The following is a 16,256-nucleotide window of genomic DNA, read 5'->3' on the forward strand; positions in this document are numbered from 1 at the left end:
TCTGTGTTCCCTGTCTTTCCATCTTTCCCTCCCCTCCCTGTCTCTCCCACAGTAACCCTGTAGTTAGGACTACACGTCCAAACTTGCTAGCAAGACAAAATGTTTCGCTAATATCAGACTTTAGTTGGTATGGTGATCTCATACTTTGCTGGTTCATTCTCTTCTCTGTGCTTTTACCAAGGGTAATACCAAAGCAGTAAACTTAATATATCATGATACTAACAACTCATTTGCTTACCAAGATCCCTACCACTGATCTGACTTTCAGCACACTGCTCCTTGCTAGTTGTTATTCTATGCTGGTGATGTGCAGTGTTGTGTAGTACTGGGTGACACACACACACACAAGGAAGCAGGGACTCTAATCTTTGTTTGTGAAACTCTCAGGTGGTTCACTGCACACAGAGTCACTGGTTTTATAACCTTTCTCAATGTGTGGTGCAATGGGATTGAGAGAGAACTCAACGAAGCGGCAACACAGACAGGGTTCCCAGAGAAGATAAACTCAGGCGAAGCACCTTTAGCCATGACACTGTAGACAAATCGAGGGAGAGAAGAGACTCCCCTTCTTCCATCTCCCTCTCCCATCCCCCTTCCCTCTCCCCCTCTTCCCTCTCCCCTCTCTCTGTCTCCTCCCTTCTCTTCTCCAGTCTGGTATTCTGTGGTTTTTGCTTTGATTGCTCTGACTAGTCCAGGCTTGAATTTCTCTCTAAAACAGCAGCTGAAGTTCGTAGAATATTTGGGAAAAAAATAAGGCACTGGAGCCCAAACGCTGGGCTGCTAGACTCAGTTTAGTTTCAGTAACGCTGATGAAGGCACTAGAGCCCAAACGCTGCTTTGCTGGACTCAGTTTAGTTTCAGTAACGCTGATGAAGGCACTAGAGCCCCAAACTAGAGCTGCTCTGCTGGACTCAGTTTAGTTTCAGTAACGCTGATGAAGGCACTAGAGCCCCAAACTAGAGCTGCTCTGCTGGACTCAGTTTGTTTCTTCCAGTTTTAACTTAGGTCTTGAAAACATAAAGTGGGGACAGAGATCGAGGAGGAAATTAGAGACACTTTTTTGTTTAAACAAATCCCCTTTTTATTTATTTGTGTAAAAAGAGCCGACACCTTTTTGTGCTGTGTTTAAAACGACCACTTATCAGTCTTGAGTCAAACAAAAAATCAAAAAATGATCCAGAAAAAAAACAAACATAATATTGGCTCACCCTGCTCTAGCTCCGACCTCCTCGAGGAGGAAATTAGAGACACTTTTTTGTTTAAACAAATCCCCTTTTTATTTATTTGTGTAAAAAGAGCCGACACCTTTTTGTGGTGAATAGTTCATATTTTTTTCATAAAAGCTTTTTTTTTTTTTATTTTTTTTTTTTTTTTTCCAAAGCAATTCTGTTCTGTATAACCCTAAAAAAAAACACACACACACACACACACACAAAATAAATCATATCTTTTGGTCCTAATTTTTTTTTTATAAATCGTTGACATTTTCATGTTTTCCTCCTGTTTATTGCATTTGCACCTCCTTCTGGTTAAATACTGTTACTGCACTGTTGTCACATTTAAAGAGAATGTTTTTCTTAAAGGGGGTGTATTTTTATCCCCTAGTCCCTGAAGAAGTCCTGGCTGCTTTCTGTTCTGTATCAGTTCAATGTGATCTTTGGTTAGATTTGATTCCAGTGCTATTAACACATACAAGAATTAGTGCTGACACCGATACAATACTTTACTTCAATTAAAATAAAAAAAAATACTGCATTATATCTAACATAGCTGCTCTACTTCTGAGTTACCCCACATGGCTGTAGTACGGCACCTTGTGAAAGTACTAAATTCAATGGCAAATATTTTCGACTCTAAGTCTTTCTCAACGTCCACAAAATGCGCATTGGAAAAGACGTGTCACCAAATTAATTCAGTTTCTTTGAACAGTTCTGAATTCAGCACTTTTGCATGCTTTGTGTTTCTGGGTGGATTTGAGTTGGATCAGAGCTGCACTGAGACACTATGTCTCGTAGTTCTCATTATGAATTGAGCTGTGTTTAGACTGGACTTGCTTTAGACTGGACACTAAAATGTGAATGAGCGCTGTGTTGTGGAGCTCAGTGGGACGCCAAAGAGCCATTCAATGGATAGTTTGAGACAAAAACCCAGTTGAAGTTTAGTAGCACTGTTGTGAAGAGCATTTCTACCTCCCTCCCTCTCCTCTCCTCTCGCCTTCCTTCCTCTCCTCTCCCCACCTCTTCCCCTCTATCTATTTCCCCACTTTCTTCTCCAGTTCACAGATTCGCTTCTTCTGTTCCTCCACGGTCGACTTCAGCTTCTTCACTTCATCGAGCACACTCTGCAAGTCCTGGAACAGAGGCAGAGGGTGGGGTCTTATTGACCTGTGTGTGAATGAGTGTTACTGGTTTATACTGGTTGTGACACTGGTGGTACTCACGGTGTCCTTAGTGCTCGGCCGGGCGGTAGCCGTGGTTTTGGCGAGCAGTGTCTTGTTCACTTTGAACTCTCGCGTTTTCGTCGCCACGAAGCCGTCCTTCAGCGAGATGAAGATCAGCTCCCCGTCCCGCCCAGCGAACCAATCGTCTGCCTCGACCGAGGGCTCCGGCCCGGCCGTGTCAGGATAGAGATCCTCCTGGAACACGTCCGACTGGAACGGGAAGATCCACACAGAGTCAATACAGAGCCAATACAGAGTCAATACACAGTCAATAGAGAGCCAATACAGAATCAATACAGAGCCAATACAGAGTCAACACACAATCAATACAGAGCCAATACACAATCAATACAGAGTCGCTACACTTACCTTGCGAGGGACGGTCATCACTATGGGCTCACACTTTCTCTCATGGAGTTTGTAAAACCTGCAGAGAGAAAAGAGATTGAACACATTAAAAACACATTAAAAACTCCACTGCTAGTTCCCCTCCCCTGACAATCTTACACTGCCCCCCCTCCCTCACCTGACTTATTTTGAACGATCCAGGGGAGGGAGGGACCTCCTGTGACGTGGGGGGGGAGGGAGTGGACTACAACTGGGGGTATAATAGTGACGGGAGGAGGAGTGGACTGCCCCAGTGTGACGGGGTGGATGAGGGACTACTAGAGTGTTACGGAGGGTGGAAGGGGAGTGGAGGAGGGAACTAGCTGATTGTATGGGAGGGAGGTCTCACGAGGAGGGGAGAAGGGAAGGGAGGGAGGTGATGTGACTACTAGAGTGTGACGGGGTGAGAAGGGGGGGGGGGTAGTGGACTACTAGAGTGTGATGGGGGGAAGGGGATGAGAGTGAGTGACTACTAGAGTGTGACCAACTGGAGGTCGGGAGAGACCCGTACTCGGAGTCTGAAGCAATCTCACACTTGTTGACCTCCAGCCCTCTCTTGGGCATGTACCCCAGGCCTCTCTGGGACTCCTTGCTGGTGTACATGGAGAGGTAGTGAACGTAGGGCTGCTCGTCTGTGATCTCGAAGTACCGGATACTGCTGTCCCCCTGCGAGGAGGGAGTGAGACACCAGGCTTCATCTGTGTTCCAGTCTCACTGTCTGTCAGTGTGTGTGTTTCTGTCAGTCTCGCTGTCAGTGTGTGTGTCAGTGTGTTCCTGAGTGCGTGTGGGTGTTAGTCTCTGCGTATCTCAGTGTGTGTCTGTCTCATGTGTGTTTGTGTGTGTGTCAGTCTCAGTGAGTGTCGTGTGTTTTTAACCCCTACCTTGCCACACAGATACACAATGCCAGTGTCAGGGTCGAAGAAGGGCAGCAGCACTCCACTGCTGGTGTCCAACTCCTGCAGAGTCAGAGGCTCCTCCAAGCTTTTCTGAGGAAGAACAAAAAACATTCAGAAAACAGTCCAGTGCAATACAGTCCAATGCAATACAATACAGTGTGTTGAGCTCAGCACTCACCGGGTCCCACAGCGCCACCTGTCTTTCACTCATACGACTGAAGCCAGTGGTCAGGATCTTCCCCTCTGACACGAAGATCGCACGCACGGGACGACTCCCTTCGTGGGGCTTGTCTTTCTCCTGGAGAGGAGGAGAGGGAGAGGGAGCGAAAGGTTATTCCACTGAACTGAGCTGCCTAATAAACATGCTGTCTCTCTCTTTCTCTTGCTCTCTGTCTCTCTCTCCCTATCTGTGCAGTGGATTGAGTATTGGGCTGTGTCTCCCTCACCTGCACCACACACTGTGTGAGTCATGCTGTGCCTCCACTCACTCACCAGCACCACGCTCCCCTGGCGTGGATCGATGACTCTTATCTTCTTGTCCTTGCAGGCCGTGATGATCTGGCTGCCCGTGGCGTTCCAGCAGGCGCTGTAGATCATGTCGGTGTGCATGGAGTCCAGCGTGATGGCTGGCTCACCACGAGCCACGTTCCAGATGATCACCACGTTATCACAGCCTGGAACACACACACACTGACAGAGTCACAGCCTGGAACACACACACTGACAGAGTCACAGCCTGGAACACACACACACACACCGACAGAGTCACAGCCTGGAACACACACACACCGACAGAGTCACAGCCTGGAACACACACACACCGACAGAGTCACAGCCTGGAACACACACACACACACACCGACAGAGTCACAGCCTGGAACACACACACACACACACACCGACAGAGTCACAGCCTGGAACACACACACACACACACCGACAGAGTCACAGCCTGGAACACACACACCGACAGAGTCACAGCCTGGAACACACACACACACACACCGACAGAGTCACAGCCTGGAACACACACACACACCGACAGAGTCACAGCCTGCAACACACACACACTGACAGAGTCACAGCCTGGAACACACACACACACACCGACAGAGTCACAGCCTGCAACACACACACACCGACAGAGTCACAGCCTGCAACACACACACACCGACAGAGTCACAGCCTGGAACACACACACACCGACAGAGTCACAGCCTGCAACACACACACACCGACAGAGTCACAGCCTGGAACACACACACACACTGACAGAGTCACAGCCTGGAACACACACACACACCGACAGAGTCACAGCCTGGAACACACACACACCGACAGAGTCACAGCCTGGAACACACACACACACACGACAGAGTCACAGCCTGGAACACACACACACACTGACAGAGTCACAGCCTGGAACACACACACACTGACAGAGTCACAGCCTGGAACACACACACACACTGACAGAGTCACAGCTGGAACACACACACACACACTGACAGAGTCACAGCCTGCAACACACACACACTGACAGAGTCACAGCCTGGAACACACACACACACTGACAGAGTCACAGCCTGGCAACACACACACACCGACAGAGTCACAGCCTGCAACACACACACACACCGACAGAGTCACAGCCTGGAACACACACACACACACACACACCGACAGAGTCACAGCCTGGAACACACACACACACCGACAGAGTCACAGCCTGGAACAACACACACACACTGACAGAGTCACAGCCTGGAACACACACACACCGACAGAGTCACAGCCTGGACACACACACACACACACACCGACAGAGTCACAGCCTGGAACACACACACACACAGAGTCACCGACAGAGTCACAGCCACACACACACACACCGACAGAGTCACAGCCTGAACACACACACACACACCGACAGAGTCACAGCCTGAAACACACACACACCGACAGAGTCACAGCCTGGAACACACACACACACACACCGACAGAGTCACAGCCTGGAACACACACACACACACACACAGAGTCACAGCCTGGAACACACATACACACACACACAGACAGAGTCACAGCCTGGAACACACACACACACTGACTGTCTTCAGTGTCGGACCTTGAACACACACACACACTGACAGAGTCACAGCCTGGAACACACACACACACTGACAGAGTCACAGCCTGGAACACACACACACACCGACAGAGTCACAGCCTGGAACACACACACACACACACAGAGTCAGCCTGGAACAGTGTCGGACCTTGTTGTGTGTGTGTGGCTGTCTCAGTGTCGGACACACCTTGTGGTGGTGTGTGTGGCTGTCTCAGTGTCGGACCTTGTGGGTGTGTGTCGCTGTCTAGACAGCCTGGGAACACACAGCACGGACACACACACACACACACACTGACAGAGTCACAGCCTGGAACACACACACAGACAGAGTCACAGCCTGGAACACACACACCGACAGAGTCACAGCCTGCAACACACACACACACACCGACAGAGTCACAGCCTGGAACACACACACCGACAGAGTCACAGCCTGGAACACACACACACTGACAGAGTCACAGCCTGGAACACACACACACTGACAGAGTCACAGCCTGGAACACACACACACACACGCTGTCTCTCAGTGTCGGACCTTTGTGTGTGTGTGTGTGGCTTGTCTCAGTGTCGGACCTTTGTGTGTGTGTGGTGTGAACACACACACACACACACTGACAGAGTCACAGCCTGGAACACACACACTGACAGAGTCACAGCCTGGAACACACACACACACACCGACAGAGTCACAGCCTGGAACACACACACACACACTCTGTCTTTGTCTGTCTCAGTGTCGGACACCTTGTGTGTGTGTGTGCTGTGTCTCACGTGTCGGACCCTTGTGTGGTGTGTGTAGGCTGTCTCAATGTCGGACCTTGTGTGGTGTGTGGCTGTGTCTCAGTGTCGGACCTTTGTGTGCACACACACTGACAGAGTCACAGCCTGGAAACACACACACACACACTGACAGAGTCACAGCCTGGAACACACACACACCGACAGAGTCACAGCCTGGAACACACACACACCGACATCTGTCTCAGTGTCGACCCTTGTGTCCGTGTACTAGTCTTCAGTGTCGAACCTGCTGTGTGTGTCCGTGTGACGTCTGTTTACCCCTTTTGTGGTGTGACAGTAGTCTCTCACAGCCTGGAAACAGAGCCACAGCCACACACACACACACACACTGACAGAGTCACAGCCTGGAACATAATGGGCAATGATCAACCACTATGAAGACAATGAAGAAACCGAAATAGCTCAGTGTGTTTCAGCATACAATATTAATAGATATATATATATATATATATATCATATATATATATTATATATATCTATATATATAGATATATATATAGATATATATATATATTTATATATATATATCAGTCCACCAACACCCACGCGCCACCCCCATCAGCGACGAGGGGGTCGAGATCTAGGGTGAGCAAACCCACCGACGGGGAGCCTAGGTGTGCGCAAACCTCACTGGAGGTCCCCAACTGGGTGCCCGAGACACTAACCAAAAACTCAGTCTGGGGGTAGGACCCCTCTAGGGTCTAGACATCTGAAGAGACAGCCAGACAGACAGACAGACAGACAGGCTCTGTTATTCAGTATCCATCACAATTGAAGGGGGGGGGGGGTGCTATAGGGTGGGTTTATAGGGAACGTTTAAAGGGTCTATAAGGGTCTCTAGGGGAGTGTATAGCATCTAAATGTTCTACAGGCTATCTATAAGGGTTGTTTATGGTGTCTGTAGGGGTCTATATATACATATAGGGATGCATAGGGTCAATAGGGTGTGTCTGTAGGGTCTCACCATGACGGTGCAGTCCTCTGAGCCACTGGCGATGATGTCATCATTGTGCGGGCACCACTCAATATCAAGAACAGGACCGGTGTGACCGCAGACCAGCGGCTGAGACATATCAACACGCCCCGTCTGAGAGAGGAGAGAGGAGAGGGAGAGGAGAGGAGAGAGACTCCCATTTGTGCCTCTCCTCTCTCCTCTCCCTCTCTGTCCCCCCCAATTTGTGTCTCGAGGAGGAGAGAAGAGAGAGGAGAGGAGAGAGGAGAGGAGACAGGGTTAAACACACAGAGAGGAGAGAGGAGAGAGAGAGAGAGGAGACAGGGTTAAACACAGAGAGGAGAGGAGAGGAGAGACAGGGTTCGAAAGCAACATTTGTTGTTGTGCTGGGGGTTCCTCTCTCTCTCTCTCCTCTTCCCAAATTGAGTGTCTCCCCTCTTCTCTCTCCCTCTGTCCCAATTTGAGTGTCTAATCGCGCTCTCTCCTCTCCCTCTCTTCCCAAAATTTTGTCTCTCCCCTCCTCTCTCTCACTCTCCGACTGTCTGTCCCATTTGTGGACAGGAGAGAGGAGAGAGAAGAGAGGAGAGACAGGGTTAAACACACAGAGAGGAGAGAAGAGAGAGGAGACAGGGTTAAACACAGAGAGGAGAGGAGAGGAGAGACAGGGTTAAACACACAGAAAGGAGAGAAGAGAGAGGAGACAGGGTTAAACACAAAGAGAGAGAGAGAGAGGAGACAGGGTTAAACACAAAGAGGAGAGGAGAGGAGAGACAGGGTTAAACACACAGAAAGGAGAGAAGAGAGAGGAGACAGGGTTAAACACACAGGAGAGAAGAGAGAGGAGACAGGGTTAAACACAAAGAGGAGAGAGAGAGAGGAGACAGGGTTAAACACAAAGAGAGAGAGAGAGAGGAGACAGGGTTAAACACACAGAGAGGAGAGGAGAGACAGGGTTAAACACACAGAGGAGAGAAGAGAGAGGAGACAGGGTTAAACACACAGAGAGGAGAGGAGAGGAGAGACAGGGTTAAACACACAGAGAGAGAGAGAGAGGAGACAGGGTTAAACACACAGAGGAGAGAAGAGAGAGGAGACAGGGTTAAACACACAGAGAGGAGAGAGAGGAGAGACAGGGTTAAACACACAGAGGAGAGAAGAGAGAGGAGACAGGGTTAAACACAGAGAGGAGAGGAGAGGAGAGACAGGGTTAAACACACAGAGAGGAGAGGAGAGACAGGGTTAAACACACAGAGGAGAGAAGAGAGAGGAGACAGGGTTAAACTCACAGAGAGGAGAGGAGAGGAGAGACAGGGTTAAACACAGAGAGGAGAGGAGAGGAGAGACAGGGTTAAACACACAGAAAGGAGAGAAGAGAGAGGAGACAGGGTTAAACTCACAGAGAGAGAAGAGAGAGGAGACAGGGTTAAAACACAGAGAGAGAGAGAGAGGAGACAGGGTTAAACACACAGAGGGGAGAAGAGAGAGGAGACAGGGTTAAACTCACAGAGAGGAGAGGAGAGACAGGGTTAAACACACAAAGGAGAGAAGAGAGAGGAGACAGGGTTAAACACAGAGAGGAAAGAGGAGACAGGGTTAAACTCACAGAGAGGAGAGAAGAGAGATAAGGATAAACACAGGGAGAGGAGAAAGGAGAGACAAGGATAAACACAGGGAGAGAGGAGAGAGGACAGACAAGGATAAACACAGGGAGAGAGGAGAGAGGAGAGACAGGGATAAACACAGAGAGAGAGAGACACATGGATAAACCTAGAGAAAGGAGAGGAAAGACAAAGAGAGAGAGGAGGGGGACAGGGTAAAACACACTGAGACAGAGAGAAAGATGCAGAGAGACAGAAACAGATACACACTTGGGCCGAGTTGAGGGTCTGATGCACATATTAAATTGAAAGATGTTTGAGGAATTCATTATTCAGTGCAATACAGTCCAGTGCAATACAATTCAATGCAATACAGTCCAGTGCAATACAATTCAATGCAATACAGTCCAGTGCAATACAATTCAATGCAATACAGTCCAGTGCAATACAATTCAATGCAATACAGTCCAGTGCAATACAATTCAATGCAATACAGTCCAGTGCAATACAATTCAATGCAATACAGTCCAGTGCAATACAATTCAATGCAATACAGTCCAGTGCAATACAATTCAATGCAATACAGTCCAGTGCAATACAATGCAATGCAATACAGTCCAGTGCAATACAATTCAATGCAATACACACAATACAATGCAATGCACACACACACACACACACACACACACACACACACACACACACACACACAGGGTCTGTGTTGTCTCACACAGACACACACACACACACACACACAGACACACAAACAGAGAGACACAGACACACACACACACAAACAGAGAGACACAGATGAGAGAGAGCATCTCCTCAGTATCATGCAGCTAACAAAACCACTTCCTGTTTTCAAGATTACCACTTCCTGTGTCAGATTCACAACAAGCATATCACCTTTTAAGGTCAAAAAACAAATTACTAAAAAAAAAAAAAACCAAAAAACTGATTTTGGAGTATTTTTACATATACCAGTTTAGTCAAACAGAGAATGAACTGGAAAAGTTTTAAGTATGAACTAATGAAGCAGACTGCAGCTGTGCAAATGAATCCCTTATATAGTGTGTTTACCCCTTATAGAGTCTCCCAACAGCACAGCACTGTGTGATAAAACACAGTTAAAGCATTGTAAAGCACAGAGAGGTCTGGTAAAGCATAGGGAAGCATTGTAAAGCACAGAGAGGTCTGGTAAAGCACAGGGAAGCATTGTAAAGCACAGAGAGGTCTGGTAAAGCATAGGGAAGCATTGTAAAGCACAGAGAGGTCTGGTAAAGCATAGGGAAGCATTGTAAAGCACAGAGAGGTCTGGTAAAGCATAGGGAAGCATTGTAAAGCACAGAGAGGTCTGGTAAAGCATAGAGAAGCATTGTAAAGCACAGAGAGGTCTGGTAAAGCACAGGGAAGCATTGTAAAGCACAGAGAGGTCTGGTAAAGCATAGGGAAGCATTGTAAAGCACAGAGAGGTCTGGTAAAGCATAGGGAAGCATTGTAAAGCACAGAGAGGTCTGGTAAAGCACAGGGAAGCATTGTAAAGCACAGAGAGGTCTGGTAAAGCATAGGGAAGCATTGTAAAGCATAGGGAAGCATTGTAAAGCACATAGAGGTCTGGTAAAGCATAGGGAAGCATTGTAAAGCAATGCATAGTAAAGCATGTATGTAGTGTATTGTATATGCATTGTGATTGCAGGGTGTATTGTATATGCATTGTGATTGCAGGGTGTATTCTGTATTGTATATGCATTGTGATTGCAGGGTGTATTGTATATGCATTGTGATTGCAGGGTGTATTCTGTATTGTATATGCATTGTGATTGCAGGGTGTATTGTATATGCATTGTGATCGCAGGGTGTATTGTATATGCATTGTGATCGCAAGGTGTATTCTGTATTGTATATGCATTGTGATTGCAGGGTGTATTGTATATGCATTGTGATCGCAGGGTGTATTGTATATGCATTGTGATTGCAGGGTGTATTCTGTATTGTATATGCATTGTGATCGCAGGGTGTATTGTATATGCATTGTGATCGCAGGGTGTATTGTATATGCATTGTGATCGCAGGGTGTATTGTATATGCATTGTGATCGCAGGGTGTATTCTGTATTGTATATGCATTGTGATTGCAGGGTGTATTCTGTATTGTATATGCATTGTGATTGCAGGGTGTATTGTATATGCATTGTGAATGCAGGGTGTATTGTATATGCATTGTGATCGCAGGGTGTATTCTGTATTGTATATGCATTGTGATTGCAGGGTGTATTGTATATGCATTGTGATTGCAGGGTGTATTGTCTATGCATTGTGATCGCAGGGTGTATTGTATATGCATTGTGATCGCAGGGTGTATTGTATATGCATTGTGATCGCAGGTGTATTCTGTATTGTATATGCATTGTGATCGCAGGGTGTATTCTGTATTGTATATGCATTGTGATCGCAGGGTGTATTGTATATGCATTGTGATCGCAGGGTGTATTGTATATGCATTGTGATCGCAGGGTGTATTCTGTATTGTATATGCATTGTGATCGCAGGGTGTATTGTATATGCATTGTGATCGCAGGGTGTATTCTGTATTGTATATGCATTGTGATCGCAGGGTGTATTGTATATGCATTGTGATTGCAGGGTGTATTCTGTATTGTCTATGCATTGTGATTGCAGGGTGTATTGTATATGCATTGTGATTGCAGGGTGTATTGTATATGCATTGTGATCGCAGGGTGTATTGTTTATGCATTGTGATCGCAGGGTGTATTGTATATGCATTGTGATCGCAGGGTGTATTCTGTATTGTATATGCATTGTGATCGCAGGGTGTATTCTGTATTGTATATGCATTGTGATTGCAGGGTGTATTCTGTATTGTATATGCATTGTGATCGCAGGGTGTATTCTGTATTGTATATGCATTGTGATCGCAGGTGTATTCTGTATTGTATATGCATTGTGATCGCAGGGTGGTGTATTGTATATGCATTGTGATCGCAGGGTGTATTCTGTATTGTATATGCATTGTGATTGCAGGGTGTATTGTATATGCATTGTGATTGCAGGGTGTATTGTCTATGCATTGTGATTGCAGGGTGTATTGTATATGCATTGTGATCGCAGGGTGTATTCTGTATTGTATATGCATTGTGATCGCAGGTGTATTCTGTATTGTATATGCATTGTGATCGCAGGGTGTATTCTGTATTGTATATGCATTGTGATCGCAGGGTGTATTGTATATGCATTGTGATCGCAGGGTGTATTGTATATGCATTGTGATCGCAGGGTGTATTCTGTATTGTCTATGCATTGTGATCGCAGGGTGTATTGTATATGCATTGTGATCGCAGGGTGTATTCCAGTGTGTCTCTCACCTTGCTTAGCGGCAGCACCATGAAGGCCCCGCCTCCACTGGCCTCCACGATCATGGCCACGTATTTGGGGTTGACGGTGCAGAAGTTGCTGTCCCACGTCATCTGAGAGATGCGGACGTCATCGTAGCACTGATCAGCCTTCATCGCCTGACCAAACACATGCCGGAACTTACTGGAGCGCACCACCTTCGGAGCCATCGTACTGGGAGCACTGGGAAAGAAACACACAGAGGAACACATCAGGGGCTGTTCTAGATTGGGAGAGGAACACATTAGGGATTGGGAGAACAAACGAAAGGAGGCCATTCGGCCCATCTTGCTCGTTTGGTTGTTCGCAGCTTATTGATCCCAGAGTCTCATCAAGCAGCTTCTTGAAGGATCCCAGGGTGTCGGCTTCAATATCAGAGTTGGTTCCAGACCCTCACGATTCTCAGTTCATAGATTGCTTCTTCAATTTCAGTGTCTCCCGTATGGTATTTATAATGGACATTTGTATTACCTGCGAGCAGTACCTTACACTTTTCTCTATTAAATGGCATTTTTCATGTGCTGCCCCATTCAGAAGAGGGACTGCCTCTCATTCCTGCCTTGCACCTTTCTCTGGGGACTTGGGTTCTAATCCTTGTGGGAGACAGTGATGCAGGAAGACAGACATACTGACAGCTCTACCCTATACTCTATACCAGGGGACTGTTCAATTTAACATGAAATAAAACAGGAAGTATCTTTGCAAGACTAAGTTAGATCAGAAGAGACTCAACCTCAAGCCTTCCTGTGAGCTACGTGTTTCTCAGACTCTCACACTGCCAACGCAACTGCCAGAGAGAGAGAGAGAGAGAGAGAGAGAGAGAGAGAGAGAGAGAGAGAGAGAGAGAGAGAGAGAGACTGACTTATAAGGACATAATCTGGCAGCAGAGTCAAACCTCCTATTTCCGGAGTCAAAAAGATCAACCGTTGCTGCCTAATCCAATCCAGGGAGGGGGTCATTTAAAAACATTAAAACAGGTCAATAAGACTCAATACGGTAGTTACCTAACCCTAACCCTAACCCTAACCCTAACCCTAACCCTAACCCTAACCCTGACCCTAAATCCACACCTCCTTTGCAGGCCACTTTTTTTTACAATGCTGATTTGCTCCTATTGATGTCAATGTAAAGCCTCATTTAGTATTAAAGCCATGGTCATACTATTTACCGTAGTTTAGGGATTACCATGTTTGCCATGCTTTACCAGACCTCTCTGTGCTTTACAATGCTTCCCTATGCTTTACCAGACCTCTCTGTGCTTTACAATGCTTACCTATGCTTTACCAGACCTCTCTGTGCTTTACAATGCTTCCCTATGCTTTGCCTGACCTCTCTGTGCTTTACAATGCTTCCCTGTGCTTTACCAGACCTCTCTGTGCTTTACAATGCTTCCCTATGCTTTACCAGACCTCTCTGTGCTTTACAATGCTTCCCTGTGCTTTACCAGACCTCTCTGTGCTTTACAATGCTTCCCTATGCTTTACCAGTCCTCTCTGTGCTTTACAATGCTTCCCTATGCTTTACCAGACCTCTCTGTGCTTTACAATGCTTCCCTGTGCTTTACCAGACCTCTCTGTGCTTTACAATGCTTCCCCTATGCTTTACCAGACCTCTCTGTGCTTTACAATGCTTCCCTGTGCTTTACCAGACCTCTCTGTGCTTTACAATGCTTCCCTGTGCTTTACCAGACCTCTCTGTGCTTTACAATGCTTCCCTATGCTTTACCAGACCTCTCTGTGCTTTACAATGCTTCCCTGTGCTTTACCAGACCTCTCTGTGCTTTACAATGCTTCCCTATGCTTTACCAGACCTCTCTGTGCTTTACAATGCTATACGACAGAAAAAACATACGAAAGAGAAAATGGGGATCTCGGGAATGGGTGAGGAGACACGAAATGTTTACGAAAGGGAGTCACTGAAATCTATGCTTTACCAGACCTCTCTGTGCTTTACAATGCTTCCCTGTGCTTTACCAGACCTCTCTGTGCTTTAGCATGCTTTCTGCTTTATTACATGTTGCTGTGCATTTGGGGCACTTTAATAAGGATTCTGTTGCAGACAGTACAGGATGTGGTAGGTAACTTCCTGTTTTTTATCCTCTGGTTTACAGCTCATTTCAGTTCTGCTGTGCTCTGTTACTGGCAGACCGCAGTGAGCTTCACACACCTGACGAAGGCCATGCTTGGGCTCATGAAGTTTCAACCCATTAAAATATTCAGTAAAACTTTGTTTTAAGTCCGCCTCAGTATGAAGGCTAATACACACACACACACACACACACACACACACACACACACACACACACACACACACACACAAACTGAATCGAATGAAATGGAACGCAACACAATAGAAAAGAATGAAATGCAACACAATAGAATCAGCTCCTGTTACTACCCAATGAAACATTAAAGCAGAAAAAAATGCAATTATTATATTATCATACCGGCAGGTTCTTTACAGGAAATGATGACAAATGCATGTGAAATAACGGTCCCCTGCCTTCTCTGTTTCCTCTTTTAGAATCTTTTTTGCAACTACCGGTATATAGACCCATACACATAATTAAACTAATACACAAACAAAACTGCTTTTGCTAGTGTAAAGCTGCACCAGACGCTGGCATTGCACTGATAACTGAGACCTTCAACCTGAAATGCACAGATTCTAATTTTCCAGATGTACAGTTTCCACAAAATGAATACCTTAGAGAAAAACCACAGTGTTTTTACACACCAAGCTATCGAACTGAACGACAAAAAGTATAGAAAATGGCTATTATTCCCCACAGACTTTGCTTTTGTGACCAGGACAGTGATATTTCAAAATATCACTATTTCCAATGGGAAAACGGGCAAATGTGTGTCTTTTTGTTCACATAAAGTCAGAAAAAAACAACATATAATCGTAAATCTCGAAAAACTACTCGCTTCTAAATCTTTTGTAGTCATCTTTGTATTACTTTAGTAGAAATACATGTTAATTTGGATTCATATATTGTTTTTTTCTGACTTTATGTGAACGAAAAGACACACATTTGCCCATTTTCCCATTAGAAATAGTGATATTTTGAAATATCACTGTCCTGGTCACAAAAGCAAAGTTTGTGGGGAATAATAGCCATTTTCTATACTTTTGAGGCATAAGCAATCAGGAAATAACACTCACTACCCAGGAACAAAAATTGTGTTACACAGTGGAATCATTCATTTACTGTAATCTTTAAAAAAATATAGAGTTTAGCAAGACAACCTGCTTCACTGCACACTATCACAGCGCTCCTGTCTATTCAAGCCTACAATTAAAATCAATGGTCTCTAATAAAGACAGTGGTTCGTACCTCAATGGAGCTTATAGACAGCAGGCTGGGTTCGGTGCACGGAAGTAGAGTGAGAGAGCCGTTATCAGTAACGGTGACTTTATTTGAGAGAGAGAGAGAGGTGGTGACTTCCTCTTTTAGGAGAAGCAATACTCCACCACCCCTCTAAAGATTTTGCATCACCTATGAGAAATCATTTAAAAGCAAAGAAACAGCATGAACATCATTTAGATATTTTATTAAACATCATGTAATCAAACTACAAAATGAATTTTGCCAAAAAAAAGTCAATCAGAAGGAAGCCACAATAGCAGTC

General features: G+C 45.9%; 2 protein-coding genes across 2 annotated transcripts; both read right to left on the reverse strand.

Annotated features, from left to right (window-relative positions):
- Window positions 1-1,399: 1,399 nt before the first annotated feature.
- LOC121305345 (coronin-1A-like) lies at window positions 1,400-4,418 on the reverse strand. The gene is made up of 7 exons (XM_041236954.1): window positions 4,216-4,418; window positions 3,902-4,021; window positions 3,709-3,813; window positions 3,351-3,493; window positions 2,810-2,870; window positions 2,441-2,650; window positions 1,400-2,350 (listed from the first exon to the last, which is right to left on the reverse strand). Exons 1-7 carry the CDS (start codon window positions 4,330-4,332, stop codon window positions 2,252-2,254), a joined length of 855 nt encoding a protein of 284 aa, XP_041092888.1. The 5' UTR covers window positions 4,333-4,418; the 3' UTR covers window positions 1,400-2,251.
- A 3,079-nt stretch (window positions 4,419-7,497) lies between these two features.
- Window positions 7,498-16,039, reverse strand: LOC121305346 (coronin-1C-A-like). Its single transcript, XM_041236955.1, has 3 exons — window positions 15,962-16,039; window positions 12,594-12,804; window positions 7,498-7,745 (listed from the first exon to the last, which is right to left on the reverse strand). The coding sequence occupies exons 2-3, from the start codon at window positions 12,789-12,791 to the stop codon at window positions 7,548-7,550; spliced, it is 396 nt and encodes a 131-aa protein (XP_041092889.1). The 5' UTR covers window positions 12,792-12,804; window positions 15,962-16,039; the 3' UTR covers window positions 7,498-7,547.
- Window positions 16,040-16,256: the final 217 nt, after the last annotated feature.

The sequence above is a fragment of the Polyodon spathula genome, chromosome 42 (assembly GCF_017654505.1).
Source record: "Polyodon spathula isolate WHYD16114869_AA chromosome 42, ASM1765450v1, whole genome shotgun sequence".
Classification (NCBI taxonomy): Eukaryota; Metazoa; Chordata; class Actinopteri; order Acipenseriformes; family Polyodontidae; genus Polyodon; species Polyodon spathula.

Bases quoted from the DNA above. Each gene is read 5' to 3' on its own strand.
- LOC121305345 (XM_041236954.1), bottom strand. From the start codon at position 4,332: ATGCACACCGACATGATCTACAGCGCCTGCTGGAACGCCACGGGCAGC. The intron at 3,494-3,708 runs GTAGGGGTTAAA...CCCTCCTCGCAG, and splicing joins TTGTGTATCTGTGTGGCAAG to GGGGACAGCAGTATCCGGTA. The intron at 2,651-2,809 runs GTAAGTGTAGCG...TTCCCGTTCCAG, and splicing joins TGATGACCGTCCCTCGCAAG to TCGGACGTGTTCCAGGAGGA.
- LOC121305346 (XM_041236955.1), bottom strand. From the start codon at position 12,791: ATGGCTCCGAAGGTGGTGCGCTCCAGTAAGTTCCGGCATGTGTTTGGT. The intron at 7,746-12,593 runs GTGAGAGACACA...CTCCTCTCTCAG, and splicing joins TGGTGCTGCCGCTAAGCAAG to ACGGGGCGTGTTGATATGTC.